Source organism: Colletotrichum abscissum, assembly GCF_030869225.1.
Source record: "Colletotrichum abscissum strain IMI 504890 chromosome Unknown Scaffold_14.1, whole genome shotgun sequence".
NCBI lineage: Eukaryota > Fungi > Ascomycota > Sordariomycetes > Glomerellales > Glomerellaceae > Colletotrichum > Colletotrichum abscissum.
The window spans coordinates 302,571-323,693 of record NW_026850032.1 but is presented as its reverse complement, the minus strand read 5'-3'; the positions used below and the strand labels follow the sequence as shown (position 1 = coordinate 323,693).

Below are 21,123 nucleotides of genomic sequence, written 5' to 3'. Positions count from 1 at the left end.
CTCCCTACAGATCCGAAGACAGCTGACCGGCGGGCCCGTACTAAATTCGCGACTTTTGCCTCCCCTTGTGCCCCGGATAATGGATGCGCATCTCTGTCCGTCCGTCAGCATCACGGGAACAGATGCTGGGGAACCGGGAAGATCAAGCCTTGGGGAGGAGACAAGAGGATGCTCACGCCCGAGACACGAGCTTTCTTCAGCTGCAGGGCTCGGCCGCTCGTGTTGTGTTTACGAATCCATGCCGCAATTACAACGAATGCCAGCGTCGCATCCCTTCCTTGGAGCTATCAAGCCTTCAAACTCACATCTCTCCCTTGGCATCCTTTTTCCTCTTCGATTGGTGAGCATGTCTCGGCGCGTTCAAGAAGCAGCGCCTCGCCCACATTGCGCTGCAACAGGCCAACAGCTCTCAATGATCATGGCCAAGTCAGGACAGATTTCGCCTTGACGCCTCAGCTAGTGGAGTCGCTCATCCCACCTCATGCTACACGTCGTCCAATGCCGCGGCAGAAATCCCCATCTCGTGACTAGGAAAGCTGGGGTGGAGGAGTAGTAGGGGAAGTCGCCCCTCTGTGCAAAGCCACATTGATTTCCAGGAAAATCGTCAATTGAGCCACCCACGCTGGGGGCCTTGAGAGGGGAATGCCTTTGTGCCATGGGCCCGGCGGAGAGGATCCTCAAATCGCTCAACATGCGACGTGACGTACGTGTTCACCTCCTCTCCTTTCAAACAACCGCGTCCGGCCCACGATCCATCATCCCAAGCCTCTGCTGTGTATGGAGTAGGGGGCAACGTAGGCAGTCACAGTTCCAGAACGCTTGACGCCGCCGATAAGTGGGGGTCACAGAACCAACGTGACATGCCACCTCAAACTTGAAAGAGAAGAAAATCCACAATCCACATCCCGGGACTGCCCGGCGTCGAATTTCGGCCGTGGTCATTTTTGCCATTCGGCTTCTCATGCTGCTCCTCAGCATACCAGCCTGCAACTAGTCCCGTAATCCTGTAGGCAGTGGGCAGTGACAGGTTCCTTCAGTTCCATTTTTGGTTTTCTTCCCTAATGCCGAGCCGTGATCTCTCACCGTGTCCGTTGGATCCCTCCGTCAGTTATCACCTCTGGAAGGGGTAGCCCGGTCCTCCCCACCCTTCCGTGCTAAGATCCGAATAAACCCCGGCCCGAGATCCGCACCACGCCACACGGACTCCCGCTCCGTCCGTCCCATCCCACCGATACACTCAAACTTTCAACGACCAAAGGCAAACAGCAGATCATCCGAAACTTCCAGCCAGGCATCTCATCTTCTCCCTCCTGCGTGGTTCCTGTGCAGAGATGCCAGGAGTGTACTCCCGCCGTGGAGCAATGCGAAATCATTTACGCATAGTCGACGCGTATCAAGGCAGGATAATGTTCTGGAATGGACGGAACATACCAGGCGAATCCTCTCACCCGTGATTGAATAAACAACACCCGCCCTCTTCCCATCCAGCTCGAGCACACAGGATAGAACGGAAGGAAAAGTGAATATGCATAACTGGCAAGGCAGGATCGGCAGTCCAGAACAGGGACAAGAATGATGCGGATGACATGCCGAGTTTATCTACGACTTTTACCTGAGGTACTTTGCTCAAGTGCACCGGTATCGTCCCAATCCAAAGCTACAAGTACCTCGAATACTTTCTCGCGAACACGGAAGCATGCAAATACCAAGTGTTGTCACACGTCCATCTCCCTTCTCTCTGTACCCCTGCTCGGTTCGTCAGAACGATCTGATACCATAAGCCAAGGTGGGCTTACTCGCTAAATGGCGGGCGCGTACATGGCAAACCACCGCGTCGCCTAACACCTTAGTACCTTACCTTGCCGGTCAGATTGGAACCGCCGAGACATCATCCACTTTCCGACTCCTCGGCTCCGGTGGAACTTAGCTCCCCACCACCGACCATCACTATTGAATCCCGTCCTGCCTCTCTACACCCTCCGGGAAATCCGGCAAGCTGCCGGTACCAGACTCCATCAACCCTCCACGTCAATGTCAATTTCACGAACCTCTACCCAAGTTTACGAGATGACCACAGCAGCATCCGATCCATTACTTCTCCTTCAACCTCCCTCCTGTGTCATAGTCACCTAGCACAAAGTTCAACAGTCTTTGCAAAAAAAGGAGCTTGAAAGCGTTTTGTTTTTATTTCTTTTGTGATCGTCTTTGTTCTTGCCATCCATACCATGAAGTCTTTGTCGTTAAAATTTGGTCGTTATCATCATCATGAGTGTCGCAGAGGCGTCCGCATATAAAATAGGAAAAAGGCGTAGGATCATGAGAAATTCATCATCCTCCTCCTCCTCCTCCCCCGCCACCTTCTCTCTCGCCTATTCTTCTCGCACCAACAGTCTCATCAACCTCGTTGCCTTCAAACGTCTCTCGTCATGTTATCTTGGCTCTGCCAGTCTTTCATCATATCCATCGTGCCCTCAGCTTGGCCAAAAGGCCCTCATCCAGTCTCGTCAGATCCTCCCAAAAAGTCGTACGAAAAGCGTAATAATCGTAAATGAACCCCCTTGAAAAAGGAATCAAGATGTAATTCGAGATGCTGAACCTCTCCCAGGCACCATCAATTTCGTCGGAGATGCAGGAGAAAGAAGAAGAAGAAGAAAAAAACGTATGCTTCGCTTTTGAGGCAATGCGTAAGGGGGCGTGGCTCTTCTGGCCGTCTTTAAGCCATCCTCCCACCCCAAATGACCCCCTGATTTTTGTCTCGAAAACAAGAGCAGAGAATGAAGAAAAAACCAAAATGCCGAGTTCACGTCTCAAGCTCAAGTGAGTCTAACCGCCCCATCATCGTCATATGTTCCAATCTGTGTGGTAATTCGTCATTTTCGAGCAAGCAATGAAGGAAGAATGTGGTTCCAGCTTAGTCGAGGGCGTACCCTGAGCAGGAGGAACAAAATGCGCAATGCAGAAAGAATTGTCAAGAAGGAAAGATGGTCGGTCGGCCAGAGTCGCCTCCGGTTGTTGATCCGTTCGGATAAATGAAGGACAGCCCCTGACTGGTACTGTACAATCCCAGCCAAGCGCGCGGTCATCAAAAAGTCTTGAAAGTAAAGAGAGGAAAAAAGTCGAATCCGAGAATAGGCGACGAGAGAAGAAACGCATTTTGTCCGAAATTCGAAGGAGACCGGCCGGAAGAGTTATGAAGTGCAGAAATCAGATGTGCCGCGCGGAAACCATGATTCTAGTTCATTAAGTCGTGAAGAGTCGTCGCAGTTGGAAAATATGCGTCGCTTTTTGCCCGTTTTGTTTTCTCCCCCAACATCTCTCTTTGACCCTGTGACCTCCCAGAGCAGCTGTCTGGAGGCGTCGTCTTCTTTCATAGGCTCAATCAGCTGCGAAGCTGTTCCACCTTATAATAGTCGTCGTCTCGAATCCCTGCCGGAACGTAACGCAGGGATTCAGGCTACCTGCCTATCTTTAGTCGAAAGAGGCCGTAGAGCTGCTGCTCGAATGGTGACCAGATCGACGGTGGCTGTCTCGCGAGCTGTGACTGGATGATGTGTGGCGGCTCTTCTTGGAGCGGCGAGCAGGCTCAGTGGCCGGAAGCCCCTGAACGATGCCATTGCGAGCCAGCATGCCGCCGTTGACGGAGAAGTTGCGGCACACCATGAAGGCACGCATGGCGGCGTTTTCCTGGGCCAACGAGTCGGATTGATACGCGAGATCCGTCTGGTACTCGCGTCCGTTGACCAGAACCAAGCAGGTGTAGCCGCTGTGATCGCGGTAACACTCGTAAGAAGGGTCGTTCCATCCTCGTCGCCGGCAAAGACCTAGATTGGATCGGTTAGCCCCAGATCTTCGTCTGCAAGTCATTCTGAGCCAGTCTTGATGGCACAGCTGAGGGAGAACAGCGGATACACGCCTCTCAACGACGTTATGCCATCTGTATCCGAGCCCAATCCACTCTCACAGACTTTTTCCCCCTTGCGAACCCTGCATGCCGTTCCTGAAGAGAGCCGCAGCGAGAAGCTGACGTCGATCCCCGGACATAATGCCACGTCCCGACTCGTTGAGAGTCACCACGAAACGGGAGACGCATGTCATTCCCGCCATTGACAGAATGCAGGGGTAGGGCACACGATCTGACCCAGTTCCCCAGGTCATCATGGGCAGCCCCACTTATACGGACAATGGCGATGACGAGGTTCAGGGAAGCATTGGGCTCCAACAATCCATCTACAAAACTCAATTGATGACTTACTCTCGAGGTACTGCATGTAGAAGCCTCCCATGTTGGCAGTTATTCCCAATGGGTCGATTAAGAGAAGCGGTGGTGGTTCTGAGATGCAGGTCCAGATCCAGGCGGGGGAGACGGGAAAGACCGTAGCAGGGGAGAGCAGTTGTCTCAGAGCAAGAAGGAAGAAAAAGTGAAGCAATGCGACGAGGGTTGATTCCTATCCAGACAAGGGGACCAAAGATGCGGACGCCGTGAGATGCAATCGAGCCCAACGGTGAGGCGAGCAGAGAGATCTGTGGTCGGGGATGTGATGGGATGGGATGGGCTGGGCTGAGCTGGCACGCACTCTACGCACCACGCGCCAAAGCAATGCTGGGAGGGTCGTATGTAAGGCGTAGGGCAGAAATCCGGGGCGTGGTCGAGGGTAGGCAAGTATGTAAGATATGAGTTGTTCAACGAGATGTAAGGTAGGAGAAAGTGAGCTGGAATCGGCTAAGGTTCTCGATGTTTTCGTGGTTCCCAGGTTGGAGAAGTAAAAGCCTGAAGAGGTATGGGGGGACAAGATGAAGAAAGTCGGTGGAAGGGGTGTTGATGTGTTGTTACTTGTGCGTGTGTGCGTGTACGGAGTATTGAAGGTGGTGTGTGTGGGTGGGTGGTGTTGTAAGTTAAGCTACGTATCCAGGGCTTCCGTCTCTCGGGTTGCAGGAAAGCATCTGAGCCATGAACGGAGAGACATGTGTCTGCTTTATTGCAGAAAAAAAAAAGAGGTGCCTTTCTCTTTTTTTTTTCTTTCTCTCTCTCGTGCTTCTGGGCTTGTCAACGGAACTAGTGCGGGGGCAAGGGGGGAGGGGTGGAGGGGGTGGTGGTGGTGGTCAAGCAACAACAAGTCCAAGTCCAAGTTCAAGTCCAGGTCCAGGTCCAGCATCAACTTGGTAAAGGTACTTGGACATAACATCGACACTATCCGTAGCAGTATGTGGTATTGGAGAGCTTCGGCGGCAACGGCAGCGGCAGGAAAAGGAAATGAGGGACCAGGCAAGAAAGAGGGGAATGGAGCTGTGTACCTCACTACCTTGGCTAGGAGGAGGAGAAGACAGACGAACGAGGAAAAGGTCAACAAGCAAGCGACATACAGGGCGTTTCTGTCCGTCTGTTCGGTCAGTCTGCTGCATCTCTGGAGTCTGGGCAGGGACGTGAACATGGAAAGCCAGACGCCGAACCGACAGGGGGGGAAGCAAGAGAGGTAGAAAAAAACGGGCACTGCGGAAAGAAGTGCACAATGACAATGGGGGCGCTTCTCTCAATGCCCCCTTCTCTTTTTTTCCCTCTCTCTCTCTCTTAATTCTTTTTGGTTCGAGATGCAAGCGGCGATGCGGCTCTCGAAAGAGTGTGACCCATGCTTTGCTGCGTTGGCTCGCCTCGTTGCCAGTTGATAAAAACCGCTGGAGACTAGACAGCTCCACAACGACACACTGAAGAGGGGGGGAGGGGGGTACCAGCATCATCGCTGGGCAAGGGCCCCAGGGCCAGGGATGGGCGGACGAAGATCTGTCTCTCTGCTGCTGAGACTTGGAGGGAAAGGTCCCCTGCTCGTCCATTAGTCTCCCACTCTCTCCAGTCTTGCTGGCCCAGTCCCCTGGTCGCTCATCTCGAGGCCCGGTCGTTCGTTGGAGAGTCCGACCTGTAGCAGATGAGTATCGAGGCCTGGACTGGAGAATCGACGAGGTATCTCGATAACGTTGCCCCGTACGGGACTTGACCGCAAGGTCCGACATGCTTCGGTCTTCAGATGCGTAGGAGGAGCCACAGAGCTTGTCGCTGCTCGTGGCGCTTGACGGTCCCGTTCAAGCTTCTCCTTCTAGGGCACTTCGACTTTTCGAAATGTAATCTGTGCTGCCGCCGGTCGTGCCGCCGAACATCGACCGACTTACACTTTATTCTGTTTTGGGCCCAGCTTGTGGTTTGCCCACGACATCATCGTCACAAGCAAAGGCGCGCGCCTCTGGTACATACGTACATGGCCGAAACTTTGGACGAAGTCTCTCCGACCATGTGGCCCGCCGGGTCGCATAGCGGGCTGCCTTAGCTTCTCTGGGGCTACAGCAGAAATGTCGAGGGCGAATTGTGAGACGAAAAGGACTGAGAGAAAAACAAAAAAGAGGAAGAGACTGACGAGGGCTGCAAATCTGCAAAGCCGGTGGCAAAATGGAACCATACGGACATGTAGGACCCCAATCTGGCGAGGCGAGCTGGTCCTCCTCCGGCGGCGCACAAGAGGTCTGGTACGTTGCTGTTACTTGATCGAAGAATCTGCCAAGTAACTCTCGTCGAAGAGTTTACTTGACGTGCGGGATACGCTGGTCCCGAGTCCGGGCTTCCATGGCCTTTGATTGAATTGTTTCGGGCTGGCGGCGAGTCAAAACGCCAGAGCATGCTTATTTGCTTTTCTGGCTCCTCCGAAGAGGGATGTGCCTAGTAGTGTATAGGAATGCCCTATCCAGTGACCGTGGAGAAGAGAGAAAGAGACAAAGGATGACTGATGCGAAATCGATGCCCTAAATTTTTCGTGTTAGCGGCGACTACTGCACCTGTAATCAACTATCGAGTAAAGGGCCGGTTGGCACTTGTGGACAATTCCTCAGCAACCTGTCAGACCGTAGACGTGCCGTCTTTGTCGGCTCCATGGTACTGTTGCTGTCATTGTCACCGTCGCTGGTGTTGTCCAATGTTTCCACCGCTCATTGTTGGTCGTTTGTCACAGGCCGAGCGCCAATATGTTGTTGTTGAGATATGCCATCCATCGTCATGTATGTACGTATGAGGCCATGTACATTGCTCGCTACTTTAGGCTTGCGTGCATTTGTTGACTGCGGTCAACGAGCGTCTCTGCGGGGGCAGCAGGACGCATGCGGTGGGTTCGGACTCGGAGTTGAGCAGAAGAGGACCCCCCAAACCAAGCCAAACGTCGAGATTGAATTCACCATGCCACCCATGACCCATCCTGCTGCTGCTTGCTGCTTGCTGCTCGCTTGTGTTGCGGGACCCGAGGTTGGGGGATTGGAACCATGAAGAAGAGGAGGTATCCGTACGATGTAAAGCGTCTCCGGCAACTTGGAAGGTGACATTGTGATACCAAGAGAGAAGGACGATGAACCTAGAAGTCGAAGAATTGGCGTTCGTCTGTGCCATGTCAGGCAAGGCCTGGCCGTGCGCTTCGATGCTAGCTGGGACAGGGTGAGGACAGCGCCAGGCGCCGGGGCCCACGTTTGGGATCATCGGTGGCTCCCAATGATGTGCAGCGATGGCGGGCGATTCGCACGGCATCATCAAAGTCAAAACCGCCTGTCGGCCAAAGTTGTCTCGTAGGCTAGCAATTGTATCCAGTCAGAGACGGCCAAAATCGAAATCCTTCTCCAATAGCTCAGCGAATCACCGGCATAGAAAATGGAGAACCCCCCCGGGGAGCGAGAATGTAGTTATACTCCGGTACAGATACAGACTGGGCTCGTTGCGGTGACGGATCAAGGTACCGCCCTAGAGCGGCAAATCAGCGCTTGCTGGGCTACCGGCCGTTCGTTGGCTCAGAGTGCGAGCCAGGGTGCCGCCTAAAATAGAGACCCCCGGAGCGATGAGCGACGAAGGATAGACGAGAGCGAGCGAGCGGTAGTCGACGGCGAGACGCTGGATCTCTAAGGTTGTTCATGGTGCGGCGGCTGCAACTCCCAGGGTTCTGCCATTACTGATTTTCAAATCCCATGAATGATGGGGGCGACGGCCGCCAGGGAATAAGGTGAAGTCGGTGGCACCTGGTGACCGAACGGCGGGCCTCCGTTCGAGGTTCAAGGGCCCCCGGCAGGCGGCATCGTCCCCCGCGGGCAGGATTGCAAGGTCGGTGAAGAGGTCATCTCTCAAGTCTTGTCACCGTGAGCTAAGAGGGTAGCAGACGACGTGCATGAACACTCTGAACGCCGAGAGATGGCTTTGAGAGTGGGTTCGACGGGGGCGGCGAGATCCATCAACATGGAATAGCTTCCCCCTCTCTGATTTTGAGAACCCGAGCCAATGTTGCTTCCTCACGTCGGAGTGGGATGAGTAGCATGGAATCGATAGGGAGGGGGTGCGCTGTAATCGGCTCCGCGGGCAAATTATATCTCGCTTCTCCATATGCAAGAAGCATGTCCCTCTGTCCACTTCCCCTCTCTCTGGTATATTGCGAGAGTTACAGTGTTCGCCGCAGACTACCTAGATCGAAAAAGGACCCTCTCTCCTGCTGTAAGGTGAGGCAAAAGTTAAATAACTAAAGCGATGATGGCGGCGAGTGTGGAGGGGCAGGATAAGAGGAGGAGGGGGAGAAGAAAAAATAAAGCCACGCGAATGCAGACCGTTAGATGGCCGAAAACGGACAACGACGGCGACACCACCAAAAAGGGTGTGAGGACGGTGAATACCTAGGTCTGTATGCATTGAAAAGGCCGTGAATGCGTGGTGAGGTCAGGTAAGGTCAGGTACCTCCGATGGAGGGGGACAGGAGGCTATCGGAGGGTTCGAACAAGACGTTGGAGTGGTTGATATTGTGTATTCTGTGTCGTGCTGTTGTTCCGTAGTTGGTGGATGGTGGGCGTGGGGAAACGAGACGAACGTGACCTCGGTTGTTGTCGAGTATCCGCCGTACGAGGTGAGCGGTAATTACAGGTTGTTGTAGCCGTCGTCGATGTCGATGTCCCCATCGTCTCCATTTCGTATGTTGTTGGTTGTCGGAAGAGGAGGCGGACGACGTGGTGGTGCAGAGGAGGAGACGAAGAAACATGGGTACTTGCACAATCACGTAAGTTCAGTACGTATCTTGGGTACTCGCAGTGGGAAAGAGCCATCTGGAGGCAGTAAGGTACCTACCTAGGTAAGGTACCTGAGAGAGAATCAGTACGTACTCCGCACCACGGACATGACATGACGGGTACGGATACCTTGGACGTGGGTTGGTGATGTGGGTGCCGGTGCATCAGTACGGATCCATGGAGACCTTTGGCAGCAGCAGCAATAACATGTAGTAGCAGCAAGCAGACATACCTACAACAAGTAAGGACCAGCAGCAGCAGGCAGGCAGACGCAGCGCAACGGCTGGCTGGTGCAAGCGGGCGCGCGCGAAAACGCACAAGTTGCAACTAGGCCGGGCCAAAGCAAGCGCAGGCCCTTGGGACGCAGACCACACCATGCAATGATGAGCTGGCAGTGCCGCTCGACGGTGTTGCTTTGATGAACCTGGAAGGTAATCCAAAGGAAATCAGGAAACCAAGCCCGGCGAGACCTCGATCCAAAAAGGCAGGGTGTTCTCTCTTGACATGCAATGCACTGGCCTTTTTTCTGCTTTCCACACCCCTCGCCCATCTTTGCCGCGTCTCTCTCTCTCTCTTTCTCTCTCGATCTCTCTTCATGTGTGTGTGTGTGTGCATGTATGCGTATGTGCGAATGTGTGTGTCTCTCTCTCAGTAACCCACCCTGATATCTCAGGTATTTGTGCCTCTGCCTCGAGTCTTGTAAGCCAATTGGTAAATACACCCTTCGTAAAGGCTAGGAAATCGAAGTGAGAGAGAGGCAGGTACTGTGGTACTTGGCCGTTCGCAACCGCGATCTGTCAATGCAGGTGAGAAAAGCAGAGTCAGATAAGGTCATGCGCGCAGAGGTCGAGCCACGGCAAGATTGCCGCGGGCCAACTCTTTTCTTGTTATTGATGACTTGTCGTAAGGTAGCTCGTAGCTTGTAGCTCGTTGTTGCTGCTGCTACGGAGTAGTGGTACTGCTGCTTGGTTCTCCACGGAGCATGGGGAGCCGTCAAGAAGATGAGAAGCAAAGAGGAGGTTGGCGGCGTGCAGCTTGCAGCTTGCCGCAAGGGGTCGTGTCAGTCAGCGAATCGCCCGTGGCTTCCTTCCCGAATCAATCTGGAAGCACCGTGGAAGGCGCCAACGATGTCATTCACTCACTCCTCTTACCAATGACTTTTACACTCAATCATGCATTCGCTCACTCTCACTCACATCCGTTACTCTCACTCACTCGCCGTGTCACTCATCTCATCTACCTCATCTACAAAGCCACTCACAACCATCGCTCGATTGCGGCAGGCATCTCACCACCTCACCTAGTTCAACCTGAGCAGGTGATGCCGCCCAGCGCCGATTGCCTTACCTCCATGGTCTTTCCCTGAGAAAGTCTCACCAAGCTACTGCAGAGTAGAGCAAAAAGGGTGCTGCTAACTGGTGCTGCTACCAAAGAAAAAGCCAAACGTCTCTTGCCCGACCTGACAGAGCTAGCTCTTAGTCTCTTAGCGCTCGCCGTAGAAGCCGTCCCCAGATGTGATTCGTCAATTGACCTCTTTCTGGAACCCTGTCATCTGGATCAATGATCAATCCCAGCTTTTCCCTCTCTCTTACTTCTTTTACTCTCCACACTTTGCTCCACTCCAGCGGCCGGCTCTCACGAAGCGGGGACGATGGTGGGGCGTCCGCATGTCTGTTGGCGTGACCTGACTTTTTTGATAGACGGTAGACCCTATCCAAAAAGCCGATGGGACTCTTTTCGTCTCATGTATTTTGGCCATGACACATTACTTTGGCTGACATCGAATGAGAGATGGGATAAATGAACGGACTATGTATGTACACCTCCTGGGCATCCTGTCTATACCCGCCTGCCTCACCAAAATCATCTGATTTGAACTCTTCGCTTGCCAAGCGAGTGGGCATCGGAAGACCCCTAGTTAACCAAGATTCCGTGTGCCAACGACGGACCCTTTCTGTGTAGGCTCTGTATTCGTAGTGATACTAAAGTGGAGATATCCTCACTACGTCCGGAACTGCTTCCGAGACAGAGCTCTCTTGAGCACTTATTGTTATTATTATCCAAGTCTCTCTCCAGCCCTGCCTTGGCCTAAGAGACGACTCCACCGAGCTTCATTTGTCTTACAATAAATCCCCGGTTTAACGCGGCTAAACAGAAATCATAGAAGTGATACGATGACCGTGCCGAGGTGTCTCTCACCGTCAATCTCTCCATACAGTCTCTTGTCTCTGCAGACACATCTTGTAGTACAGAAAGAAGCCAGCTGTGGAACGAAACCAGTGCGTGTCCTCCCAAAGCCAGCATCCATAGCCCGGGGCTTTTTGTGAACCATGGCCTGCGGGATCCGGTGGCTCGGGAATACAAGTTTGTGATTACGCTGGCGTCCCCCTTGTGTGCCATGTACTGTAATCTGTATTCGTACCCCGTCTTGGAGCTGAGCCGGCAGGGTAGCTCTTTCGATGAGGGGTGTGAGGGGCACACCAAAAAAGAGACATCATGGACCCCTCCGTCTCGCCCTCTCTCTCCGGCTCCCTCTCTGCCACATCTCATCCCTGCCCCTCCATTTCGAAGAAGACAACACACCTGGCCTTCTTTCAACGTCATCTGCATCCAGTGGTGGGATGCCATTGGACAGAGCCACCTCCGATCTGAACGGAAGATAGAGGAGGGTTCGTCAGTGTTGATGAAGGTTCACCGGACCTTTTACACTGGGGGAATGAGGCCGGCCGGCCGCTGACCTCTCTTGGAAACCTGAGGCCGCACCACATTATTTTACCACCCAGACCAGACCGCTGTTCTATCATTTCCCGCCTGCTGAAGGAGGGCCCATTGAATTTTCATCATCACGGCTCGATTTCACCTAGCGGATCCAGACCCAAAGTCTAGAGCAATTATCTCGTTGCCTGGTGCCCGTTCGAGCAGACCACGACGACGCGTCCTTCCCAACAATGAGTAGGCAGATCGATTTCAATCAGGACACTGCCCGGCCATACCAAGCGGCCCATGACATGACCTCCCTTCCCGGGTAATTCTTTTCTGATATCAAAACAACTCCAAAGAGGAACATCGATAAAAAAGAGGGGCACACTTGCGTCTACCGCAGTAGGTGGCTCATGTATGACAGCAAAGACATCTGCGCCCAGGCCCTGCGGCGCTGCTGTAAGGCGAGATGCACCAATCGAACCTCGCGTGGCCGCCATGGGTTAGGTCAGTCTGCTGGGATAATCCACCGCGGACTCGCAGTAGGCAGACATGTCTCTGTCTCTCTCCTTCTCAGCCTGTTCGCCCACGCCTAAGCTATCCGCACACACGCCTACACCTACTACACACCCACAGCTCGCGTCGATCTAGCTTCTCTGTGCCTTTTTGGCCGGCTCAGGGCTGGACTGAGCAACCTGTCTCAAAATTGTCTCTGCCTTGTGTCTCAGACCTGCCATCCCAAGACAAGCATCCAAGTTTCGTTTCTTAACCGTTCCAACTACCTAGTCCCCAAAAGACACACGCGTGGAAGAACAGCCGGCCACACGAGAATGGCACGGCAGAGGCATCAAAGTGGCGTGTTACAGGTCTCCAATGTCTCTTTAGATTGGTCTGGTTCTTGGTAGGGTGGGAGAATTGATGATGTGCATTCGCTCGCCACAGCCGCCGCGTCGTGGCGCCGAGAAGCCAGAATAAACAGCAAAGGGGACCCTTGCTTTCGGAAGATGCGTAGTCCCAACCGTTCAGCGCTGTTTTTAAAGAAACATGTTGTCCCATTTGCGGTGGGATGTTCAAAGGGCAACACTGGATGCCGACTGGTTCTGCCTGCTCGGCCGGCTTGCTCTGGCCTGGACCAGAAACGTTTGTTCGAAATGTATTACCTCCTGCTGCCATAACACCTCCCTCTTCCTCCCAGTAAACAAGTTGCATGCCGTTTCGCGTGCTGCAGCTGGCGCACGGATTTCAAATGCAACTCGACCTTTCGGGAGACCCAGCTTGGGAGCTTTCAACATGCACATCCACACAAAGTCTCCTGCGCCGCCGCCATATTGCCGTGATGAGTTGTTCAAAAGCTCGCACATACGATCCCTGTCTGAGATCTCTTCGCCCCGGGCTCGAAGCTGCAGGCCCGTCGTGTTCGCTCCGCGATCCCACCCTTCCTCATGATTGGGGCCGTCAGTAAGCATGCATGGCACGTTTCCCATCGCCGAGTTCATTTCGGAAGGTCTCCGCCATCACAGTGCCCCTTTTCGCGCGGACCACGTGATACGGGATTTCGACGTTCTTCCTCCATATATACATAGGGGGGGCGGTCGCCTTCAGGCGGCCTGGTGGCGGGCTAGAATCCCTGTTTCGACGCAAAGTACGCCTTCATGTCGTCGACGCTTTCTTGGGGGATGGTGTAGACGGGGTGGATCGTCCCGACGCGGTCCTCCTCGTTGAATATCTGTGTTCCTTCGGCACAAGGCGACGCCACCCACTTTGGCTCCGATAGGATCGTCTCATCTTCGTTGACATATGTGAGATCCCACTGGTGCTGCGCAGAGCTCAGTCCTGAGAGGACGTAGCAAGTGTGGTACGCATCCGACGGCCTATCACTCGAGTCAGCAACGAGCCATCCAGATCAGGAAGCTTCTATCATCATGGCCATCTCACCTGCTGGGCTTGTCGCGAAGACCGCCACGTTTGGACCGGTCTTGACCGCAACACAAGATGTATCGAATCAGCCCCTCACGACTGTAAAGACTGCCCTGATGGGGAGTGAAGCTCGCCTCGTTCGGTTGATCCTCGAGCTCAATTGCGCCTTTCAGTACAGCGTCGATCAAGGGCCAACACCCACCGACCCAATGGCTGTAGCAGCCGTCGACGAGCTTATTTGTGCGGCCGCTGAAGCCACCCTCCGGAGCGTACTGCCGTGACGAGAGCCAAGAGATAAGTCGTGGCACGTCGAGGTACCTGTCATCGGACGAAGCAGTCAGTATGCGCTGCTTTCATGTCAACCCCTTAGTGGACGAACGCGGCGGGATACGTACTTGGGAATGATGCGATGCGGAGTGTCCAGGATCGAGAGGCAGCCCAAAGCGCAGAAAGCATAGGCTCCATGCGCTTCACCATCCGGCTTTCCCGATATTCCACCCTCAAACGTTTGGCCTATTGGTGAGCGACGGCGAGGCAACCAGGCTAAGGTATGACTTACATCTGCGTACATAATCAGCCAATCCAGTGAAGAGCGTGGGCCGCTCAGGCGTCCACGCCGGCGAGTCGGTTGAGAGGTCCAGAGGCAGGTTCAGTAGGGTTACAATTACGGCTGCACAGTATGCTCCCCTAGAGACCTGTCAGAACTATGGCGCAAACCGAAAGAGAGGGAGAGAGAATCGAGGAGGGGGGGCTGGTGTCAACCCACCTGACGTCTACCTCTCCGCCCAGGGCCATCTGAATCCCGCCACTGGGTTGCTTGAGAGAGCAGATCCATTTCCACATGGCTTTCCTATCTGTCACCTCGTATGCATCCTCACCGCCGACGATGGCAAGGGCGAGAATAACGGCGTAGGTTGTGGCAAGGTGAGAGTCCTGTCCGTGACCGCCTCCGATGCCACCGGAAGGGTTCTGCATTGTACGCACTGTCTTTATCAGGTCTTCCCGGTACACTGCCGTGTCGTAGCCGAGCAGAGCCAGGGCATTGAGAGACCAATACAGGAACCATGGCCGACTCGCGTCGGCAGCCACATACGGGGCCGGGAACCTTCCGAGCTGCTTCTGGAGAAATTTGATGTGGTTATCACGGAGAAGTGAGGGTACTCCGTGGGCGTTGTGATCGATGTCGCTGTCCGTGGCAGCCAGCAACGGGACACACTCCCGCACCGTAGCATCCTGAGCATATGAAGTGGCCGTCGGAAGCGTATCGCGCACAGGTGGAGACGCCGTGAAAAGTTCTGGCACGGTACTGTTCGTCTGGATTCCTTCGATTCCCAAATCACTCAGGTCGTCGATGAATTCCTCGTCCACGTCGCTGTCGGAGCGTTGCGGCGACCCGGTCTGGGCCGATGCAGCCATACTTGCTGCGCGCTTGATGAAGGTGACTTTGGTACGGCGCTTGAGAGGTTTGATGCGGGGTCTCATCTCACTCAGAGGCAGATTGTGGGATGCGAGCTTTATGAGACGTCAAGAAAGACTCAGACTCCCATGTTTCAACGATGTTTTCAGAATCTGATGTTTGAAAACCAACAAGATGTCTTAGTTGGAAAGATATTCGCTTTGGGCAGTAATGATGATGAGATGGGCTCTTCCTCCTTGCCATAATGCGCCTAAGAGAGGAAGTTCATAAAAATGGGGCATGTCTAGATTGATTGGCTGTTCTCGTCTCCCGCTATTAGTAAGCCCCGGATCCCTCATCACCAGACATCCCATCACCGTGTCCATCTTCAACGACATCCCTTGAAGACTTCGGCCGAGATGATGGTAAATTGCATCTGCGGACGCAAGAGACCCGTAATATACTCTTTTTGTTGAAGTAGTGGTACCGAGATTCTTCTCTACACAAGAGCAAATGATTCATCTGTTGGCCGTCCAGACGACGGTTCCCCTCTCCCTCTTAAATGTCCTAGAGACTTCCGTCGTAGAGGTTCGGAACCGACACATAAAATAACGAAAGTTCGCAGACACTTCAGATAGTGAGCTTGTCTTCGAATGTTTCACAATTACCGGTTCCTCCAAAATCAGAAGCCCCTGAGCTTAGCGATCGAAATAGACAGAAACTACTTGTGTGAAATAGCATATCCAATTTCATTACCCACTTGTCTGAATGCTCTTCAGAAATCCATCAAAGCGACGTCAATTCAAGGGGGCTCACTGTGAATAAAAGGCTTGGAAATAGTCTAGGCTTTACTCCAGGCCTTTGGATATAATGCGGGGGCCACTTGGCTCTCGCAATACTCTGGTTCGAAGCTTTTGTATTTCATTGATCAGGGTCTAGATCAACTGGCATTCCCACATTCTTCATAGGACACTGTAACTGTCTTGTGTAGCTCGAAGTTCCTCAATTGGGTTCGATGGATGAACCGTCTTAAAAAGCCGCCAGATGGAATACTGAGATAACATCATACCCATAGCTTCAATGGTGGATTCTAGGAGCCGTTCAGGAGGCCATTGAAATGTGAGCAGGGGCTCACCCAGGTCGATAAGGGGTACAGCCTGAGATAATATGGGATGATATGTCTGGTTAAATTCCCAGTTTGGCGTGCGGTTTGCCTACTTGTTTAGGTATAATGTCGGGCTTGCGCCGATGAACTAAGGTAGTCCAGACTACCAATATTCAGCATACTCCATTGAGTAGTCGCGATCACCAGCTTTGTATTGGAAGTGTATGCTGTAGATGAATCGATGCTGACAGATCCAAAGATTATTCATTGAAGGTTGTGAACGTCTAGGTATGTATGGATGAATTGTAAGAGACAGGTGAGACAGCTGAAACCTTCGATAGACTGACTGCTAACTTCACTAGGGACTCGATTATGTTCACAGTGACGAGGTCAATGATTGTTCCCATGACTTGGATATTTTCGTTGGCTCATGGCTGGTCTATAGGGTGTGCTTGGGTATTCGTGGCCAGGGTTGGCAAGCCACTATCCAGAACCGTCTCTTCATGATTCAAAGGACCAAAGTGGTGATCCATCGCCCGTGACAGACTCTCACCACGGAACATGTCTCAATCTACGTTTTATTCCATCTCAAGACCCTCAATAGAGCTATTCCACCCTTAATAAAGTAATCAGACTTGCTCTTCACACCACCAAAGCTAAAGCCACCATAGCGACATGGCCAAGCCCTCCAAACCGTCAATACTAAGCAGAGCACGACGGGCCAACAGCCATCAAACCGAACCAATCTCGAGCAGCATCAATCCTCACAGACTAAACAGTCTGCGGATACCACGGCAAAGATACCCATCATGCAAGAATAGAGTTTCCCATATCCCAAACAGACGTCTGCAAAGCGGCAACTCTACTCCATCCGATCAGCCGCTCGGGCCAGGGACAAACTATGTTCGCTATAGACCTCAACTCCGACAACGATGTCTAATTATACACGACATCTAGCGGTTTCATAGCGCAATAGCATCTGAGCTAAGTGCCGGATGAAGTCGTTCTCGCAAAAAGCCATCCACATTCTACATATCCTCTTGGTGTATAGAACCTCGGCGGGTCCAATTTTACGGGAGAATCTCGAGTTCAGACATGGCCGCCTCGACTGGACTCGAGGGACGGACGAGGTAAGTTTGTAGATGGACCGAGAAGAGAAGTAAATATGATGTAGCTATTTCGAAACAACGATGATGGATCAAGCTGGATCCAGGTCCGGTGATTCAAAGGATGTTATAGAAACAAACATTGACAAGCCGAGCCACCTCCGATGCTCCCACGACCATCTTCAAAGGCACCTGGAACCAAGGTGAAGACAACAATGAGACCTGCGGACAGGGAATGAATGTGCGAACTACTCAAAAGGCGAAGACGGAACTTAGTTGCGAGTAACAGCATCAAAGTCACGAAATCCATTGGCAGTCAACGCTCTGGACTGGCGAAGCATCAGGTATACCTGCTAGCCATGATGCTCAACTCATTGTACGACCACGAGCATAACGCCCACAGCTCAGATCGCTCTGCCATGTTGGACACCGGCCTCGAGAGCTCTCCAGGTCTTCGAGGGCAACCGGGCTGCTACTCACAAGGTTGACTCATCACAAGTCCAACCGACATTTCTCGGATGCCTGGGTCATATCACCGGGCCTCTCGGACTTATTTTCTCTGGAATGAATTGGAAGCGCATAGTGCCGTATGAGAATGACGCAACATCCATTTCTTCCAGTTTCATGACAACACACAAGTGCGGACAAATCTCGAGTCAATTCACTTCAATTAGCACGGAGCAGGCAAATAATAGTTGCCTTGATGGTGTGACTAGTTACAAGCCTGCCCACTCACACCACCTGCGGCATACAAGTTTTTCCGCATAGTGTATAGTGAAAGAGAGAGAGAGCGGTCAATAGCGCCTGGGATTACCATTGGAGCCAGCGCAGCGCTGTGCGTCCCTGCATGGCCAAGGAAGCAGACAGACGTTCATGTGTCAAGAATCATGAAGGAAAGGCATGCAAATTATCTTCAGCAGCATTCCAGCTGCGCGGAGAATAGACCTTGCAAATGCCTTCACAAAACCCACCACACTGGGTATTTTGGTCCGTTTCTGAATGGAATGGTGGCATTCTTGAACCCCTTTGAGGTGGCTGCGCAGCTTGGACCACACACCACTTGAGGGGGTAACAAGCGGTCAAGATCTCGAGAGATCCGAGCACCCTCACTAGAGGCGGATGGCGCCGTTATAGCTTTGAGGCCATCAAGTGATCAGACCTCGGGCTAGGTTCGGCTAGGAACGTCCTTCGATGCCAGGCATTGGCATCGACATCTCTGTCGCCAAGTTCCCGCGAAACTAGCAATATCGTGATTCCGTCAAGTTGGTTGTCAGAGAGACGAATTGCAGTCGTAAGTTGGGCAGGGCTTGGGAGAGAGTTCCGTGCCCCGCGTCCGACGGAGGAGGGGTTGAGGAGGGGTTAACGACCCTCAATTGGCCCCGTCTTCAATCAATTGAGGGTTTGCGTCTCGCCTTTGACTTGACCAAGTATCAACTTGAGTCCCGACCAAATCAATCGAGACGGCTCACACAGATCAGCCAATTATCGATTGTCAGGTACCAAACCAACTATTTTCGAGCCAATGCTTCGAGGCGACAGCCACGAGTCTCGATTAGCCTCCTGTCTCTCATAACGGTCCAGAAGCATTACTTGCATCACGTAATGCAAGGTAGATAGTAGGCATAGAGAGTCGTCGGACGAATCCCGCCAACGGCCAACATGGGATGCGGCATGATTGGTTGACGGCCCTACGAAGGCGTTTTCTTTCAGACGAGAATCTCACACCGCACATTCGAAATCCAGGGAATGGCTTGCAGCAGGTTTCTTTTGCCGTACAATGGGCATGGGGGATGGCGGGAAGACACAACTGTGCCTGAGCAGCCCCTTGCCGGTTCCCCTTGACCTGCACCAATGATCGTGGGGAAAATGACTCTCGCCCGCATTGCTGCCGGACAATTCGTTGGCCTTCTGCTGCTCCGCTCAGTGTCGGTCGAATTTAGCTGGCATGTTGGTATGTGGTTGATTCACTCTGGCACGAGGTTCGCATCTCAAACGAGACAAACGGCTCCGTAGTATCGAACTCAAAGCTTCGTACAACATCGGCTTCGGCGGATAAATGCTTCATGCCACTTGTCACCGCGATTTCTCTAGAAACCCATCAAATGTCAGGTCCGTGTAGGGTCCGGCGGCGTCATGGCATTCCGTCGAGGAGGGTCATAGTTGGAGAAACATGAACGGTCAGAAGTATAGTATGCGAGATGATGTGCAAGACGTTATGCCATGAATGCAGGTATCCGAGAAGAGGCAAGTGGCACAAATCGCCATCAGAGACGGTGCCTTTCGGAGTGGACATGTTGGACCAACTACAGACTGAGATGCCTGGAGTCTGGCGTCTTTTTGATAGAGAAATTGGCGTGTGCAGGGTCTGGCCACGGCCGTGAACGGGTGTACTGGGAACAAGCGACATCGATCGGGGAACTGACGCAGATCTGATGTGCCTTATTTGCAGGCAAAGCCAATTGGAGAGACGTGCGTTCGCGGCAATGAAGGGCTAAGAGAGACTCCCGCTTGCGACGTTGATCGGTCGGTCGAAGCAGGAGATAATGGGATGCCTTTCGGAGTCGGGATATACCTTGGTTGGCAACAACCTTTCAATATCGCGACGCACCTCCAGACATTATCCGTGATACGGGTGGGGAATAACTCGTCGTGTTAAGTCGCCGCTGGCCGCTGGCCGTACCGCGTCAAGCTCGGCTCTTCGTTGAACATGCCTGGACCCTGTACTGCGACTTGTTTCGTCATCTGCAACTGGTTCGTTTGACAGATTGAGGGCTGTGCACCCATTGCCCCCCCCTCATTGTTCGAGCCAGAGGAGGGAGATCTGCTGAAGCCTCGCAATGGTCTTTGCACCAGCTTTCCACGATCCACCTTGTACTGTGAGCCTGTGGTTGGACATTCAACCAACCACCGGGAGGGTAACAACCGTGACAGCAGGCCGTCGGATCATTGGCACACGATTCAGCGATCCGCCAGGAAGAAACTATTCCCGCGAGATATTCTCCACTGGGCCGTATGACCCGTCCACCGTGAATATGGCAGTATCGCGCACCGTAGTCCGGCCTTGCCTACGCAATCGGCATCGATGACAGTCGATATCCATCCGAGATACGAATAGCTCTGGGCACCTTGGTGCCTCGGAATGCCGATACAGCCAACAGCAATGCAGTAGAGCCCCTCGAGGCTCAGGGCCTGGCAGTGGCGGGGTCTGCAAGAAGACAATCCGGACGCAGGTAGTCTCCACGCTTGTGGGGGGAGAGGAGCATCGGGAACATCAGGTCGTTCTACGCCAGAAGCCCAGGGCCCCAGGCACGACAGGGCCAGGCAAAGCCGGCCATTGCCAATGGTGGCTTTGTCTATCTGCAGTTCGTAGCGGGGTTCGTACTGTAGCGAAGATGCAATCCATCGGACGAGGGGCTTCGCCTGGTGTGCGAATCTGCGATAGCTCGTTTGGTTTTGTTGAGCCGACTGTTGTTAGCAGGTCAGTGCCTATCCAGGCGTGAAAAGCGACGTCGCAGCTACGAATGGTCTGTTCTCGCCGTCAAGCAACTCGCATAGAGTACCACGCTAGCTGCAGGTGTCTGGGCACTGGATCCGTTATCGACTGGAGCCCGTACGAGAAGATTTTCATCCTTGCGTTTGCTAATGTACCATGGCAGATCTGCGGCAACTTGCGATCGAAACCTTGCGCAACAGGCGACTTATCAATGGCTGCTCTAGTCCTGGCTCGTGGGGCTCTAACTGCGGTGGTAGGGGGCGGCTTGAAAACTCCGAAGGGTCTGGTCAGTGGTGAGAGTGGTGGCCCTGACTCTACCCCAGCCCATTGTGGACTTGGCATC

The 21,123-nt window shown here is 53.2% G+C and overlaps 5 protein-coding genes across 5 annotated transcripts; 2 read left to right on the top strand and 3 right to left on the bottom strand.

The window, feature by feature from the left end:
* Positions 1-79: 79 nt before the first annotated feature.
* On the top strand, positions 80-448 carry CABS01_06692 (uncharacterized protein; the record flags this gene model as incomplete). The annotated part of the gene is made up of 1 exon (XM_060540057.1): positions 80-448. One exon carries the CDS (start codon positions 80-82, stop codon positions 446-448), a length of 369 nt encoding a protein of 122 aa, XP_060403741.1.
* A 3,020-nt stretch (positions 449-3,468) lies between these two features.
* CABS01_06691 (uncharacterized protein) lies at positions 3,469-4,283 on the bottom strand (the record flags this gene model as incomplete). The annotated part of the gene is made up of 2 exons (XM_060540056.1): positions 3,469-3,821; positions 4,253-4,283. 2 exons carry the CDS (start codon positions 4,281-4,283, stop codon positions 3,469-3,471), a joined length of 384 nt encoding a protein of 127 aa, XP_060403740.1.
* Positions 4,284-6,336: 2,053 nt separating this feature from the next.
* CABS01_06690 (uncharacterized protein) lies at positions 6,337-6,549 on the top strand (the record flags this gene model as incomplete). The annotated part of the gene is made up of 1 exon (XM_060540055.1): positions 6,337-6,549. The coding sequence occupies one exon, from the start codon at positions 6,337-6,339 to the stop codon at positions 6,547-6,549; it is 213 nt and encodes a 70-aa protein (XP_060403739.1).
* Positions 6,550-7,072: 523 nt separating this feature from the next.
* Positions 7,073-7,552, bottom strand: CABS01_06689 (uncharacterized protein; the record flags this gene model as incomplete). The annotated part of the gene is made up of 1 exon (XM_060540054.1): positions 7,073-7,552. One exon carries the CDS (start codon positions 7,550-7,552, stop codon positions 7,073-7,075), a length of 480 nt encoding a protein of 159 aa, XP_060403738.1.
* A 5,829-nt stretch (positions 7,553-13,381) lies between these two features.
* Positions 13,382-15,162, bottom strand: CABS01_06688 (prenyltransferase and squalene oxidase; the record flags this gene model as incomplete). The annotated part of the gene is made up of 5 exons (XM_060540053.1): positions 13,382-13,634; positions 13,699-13,998; positions 14,076-14,193; positions 14,240-14,367; positions 14,447-15,162. 5 exons carry the CDS (start codon positions 15,160-15,162, stop codon positions 13,382-13,384), a joined length of 1,515 nt encoding a protein of 504 aa, XP_060403737.1.
* Positions 15,163-21,123: the final 5,961 nt, after the last annotated feature.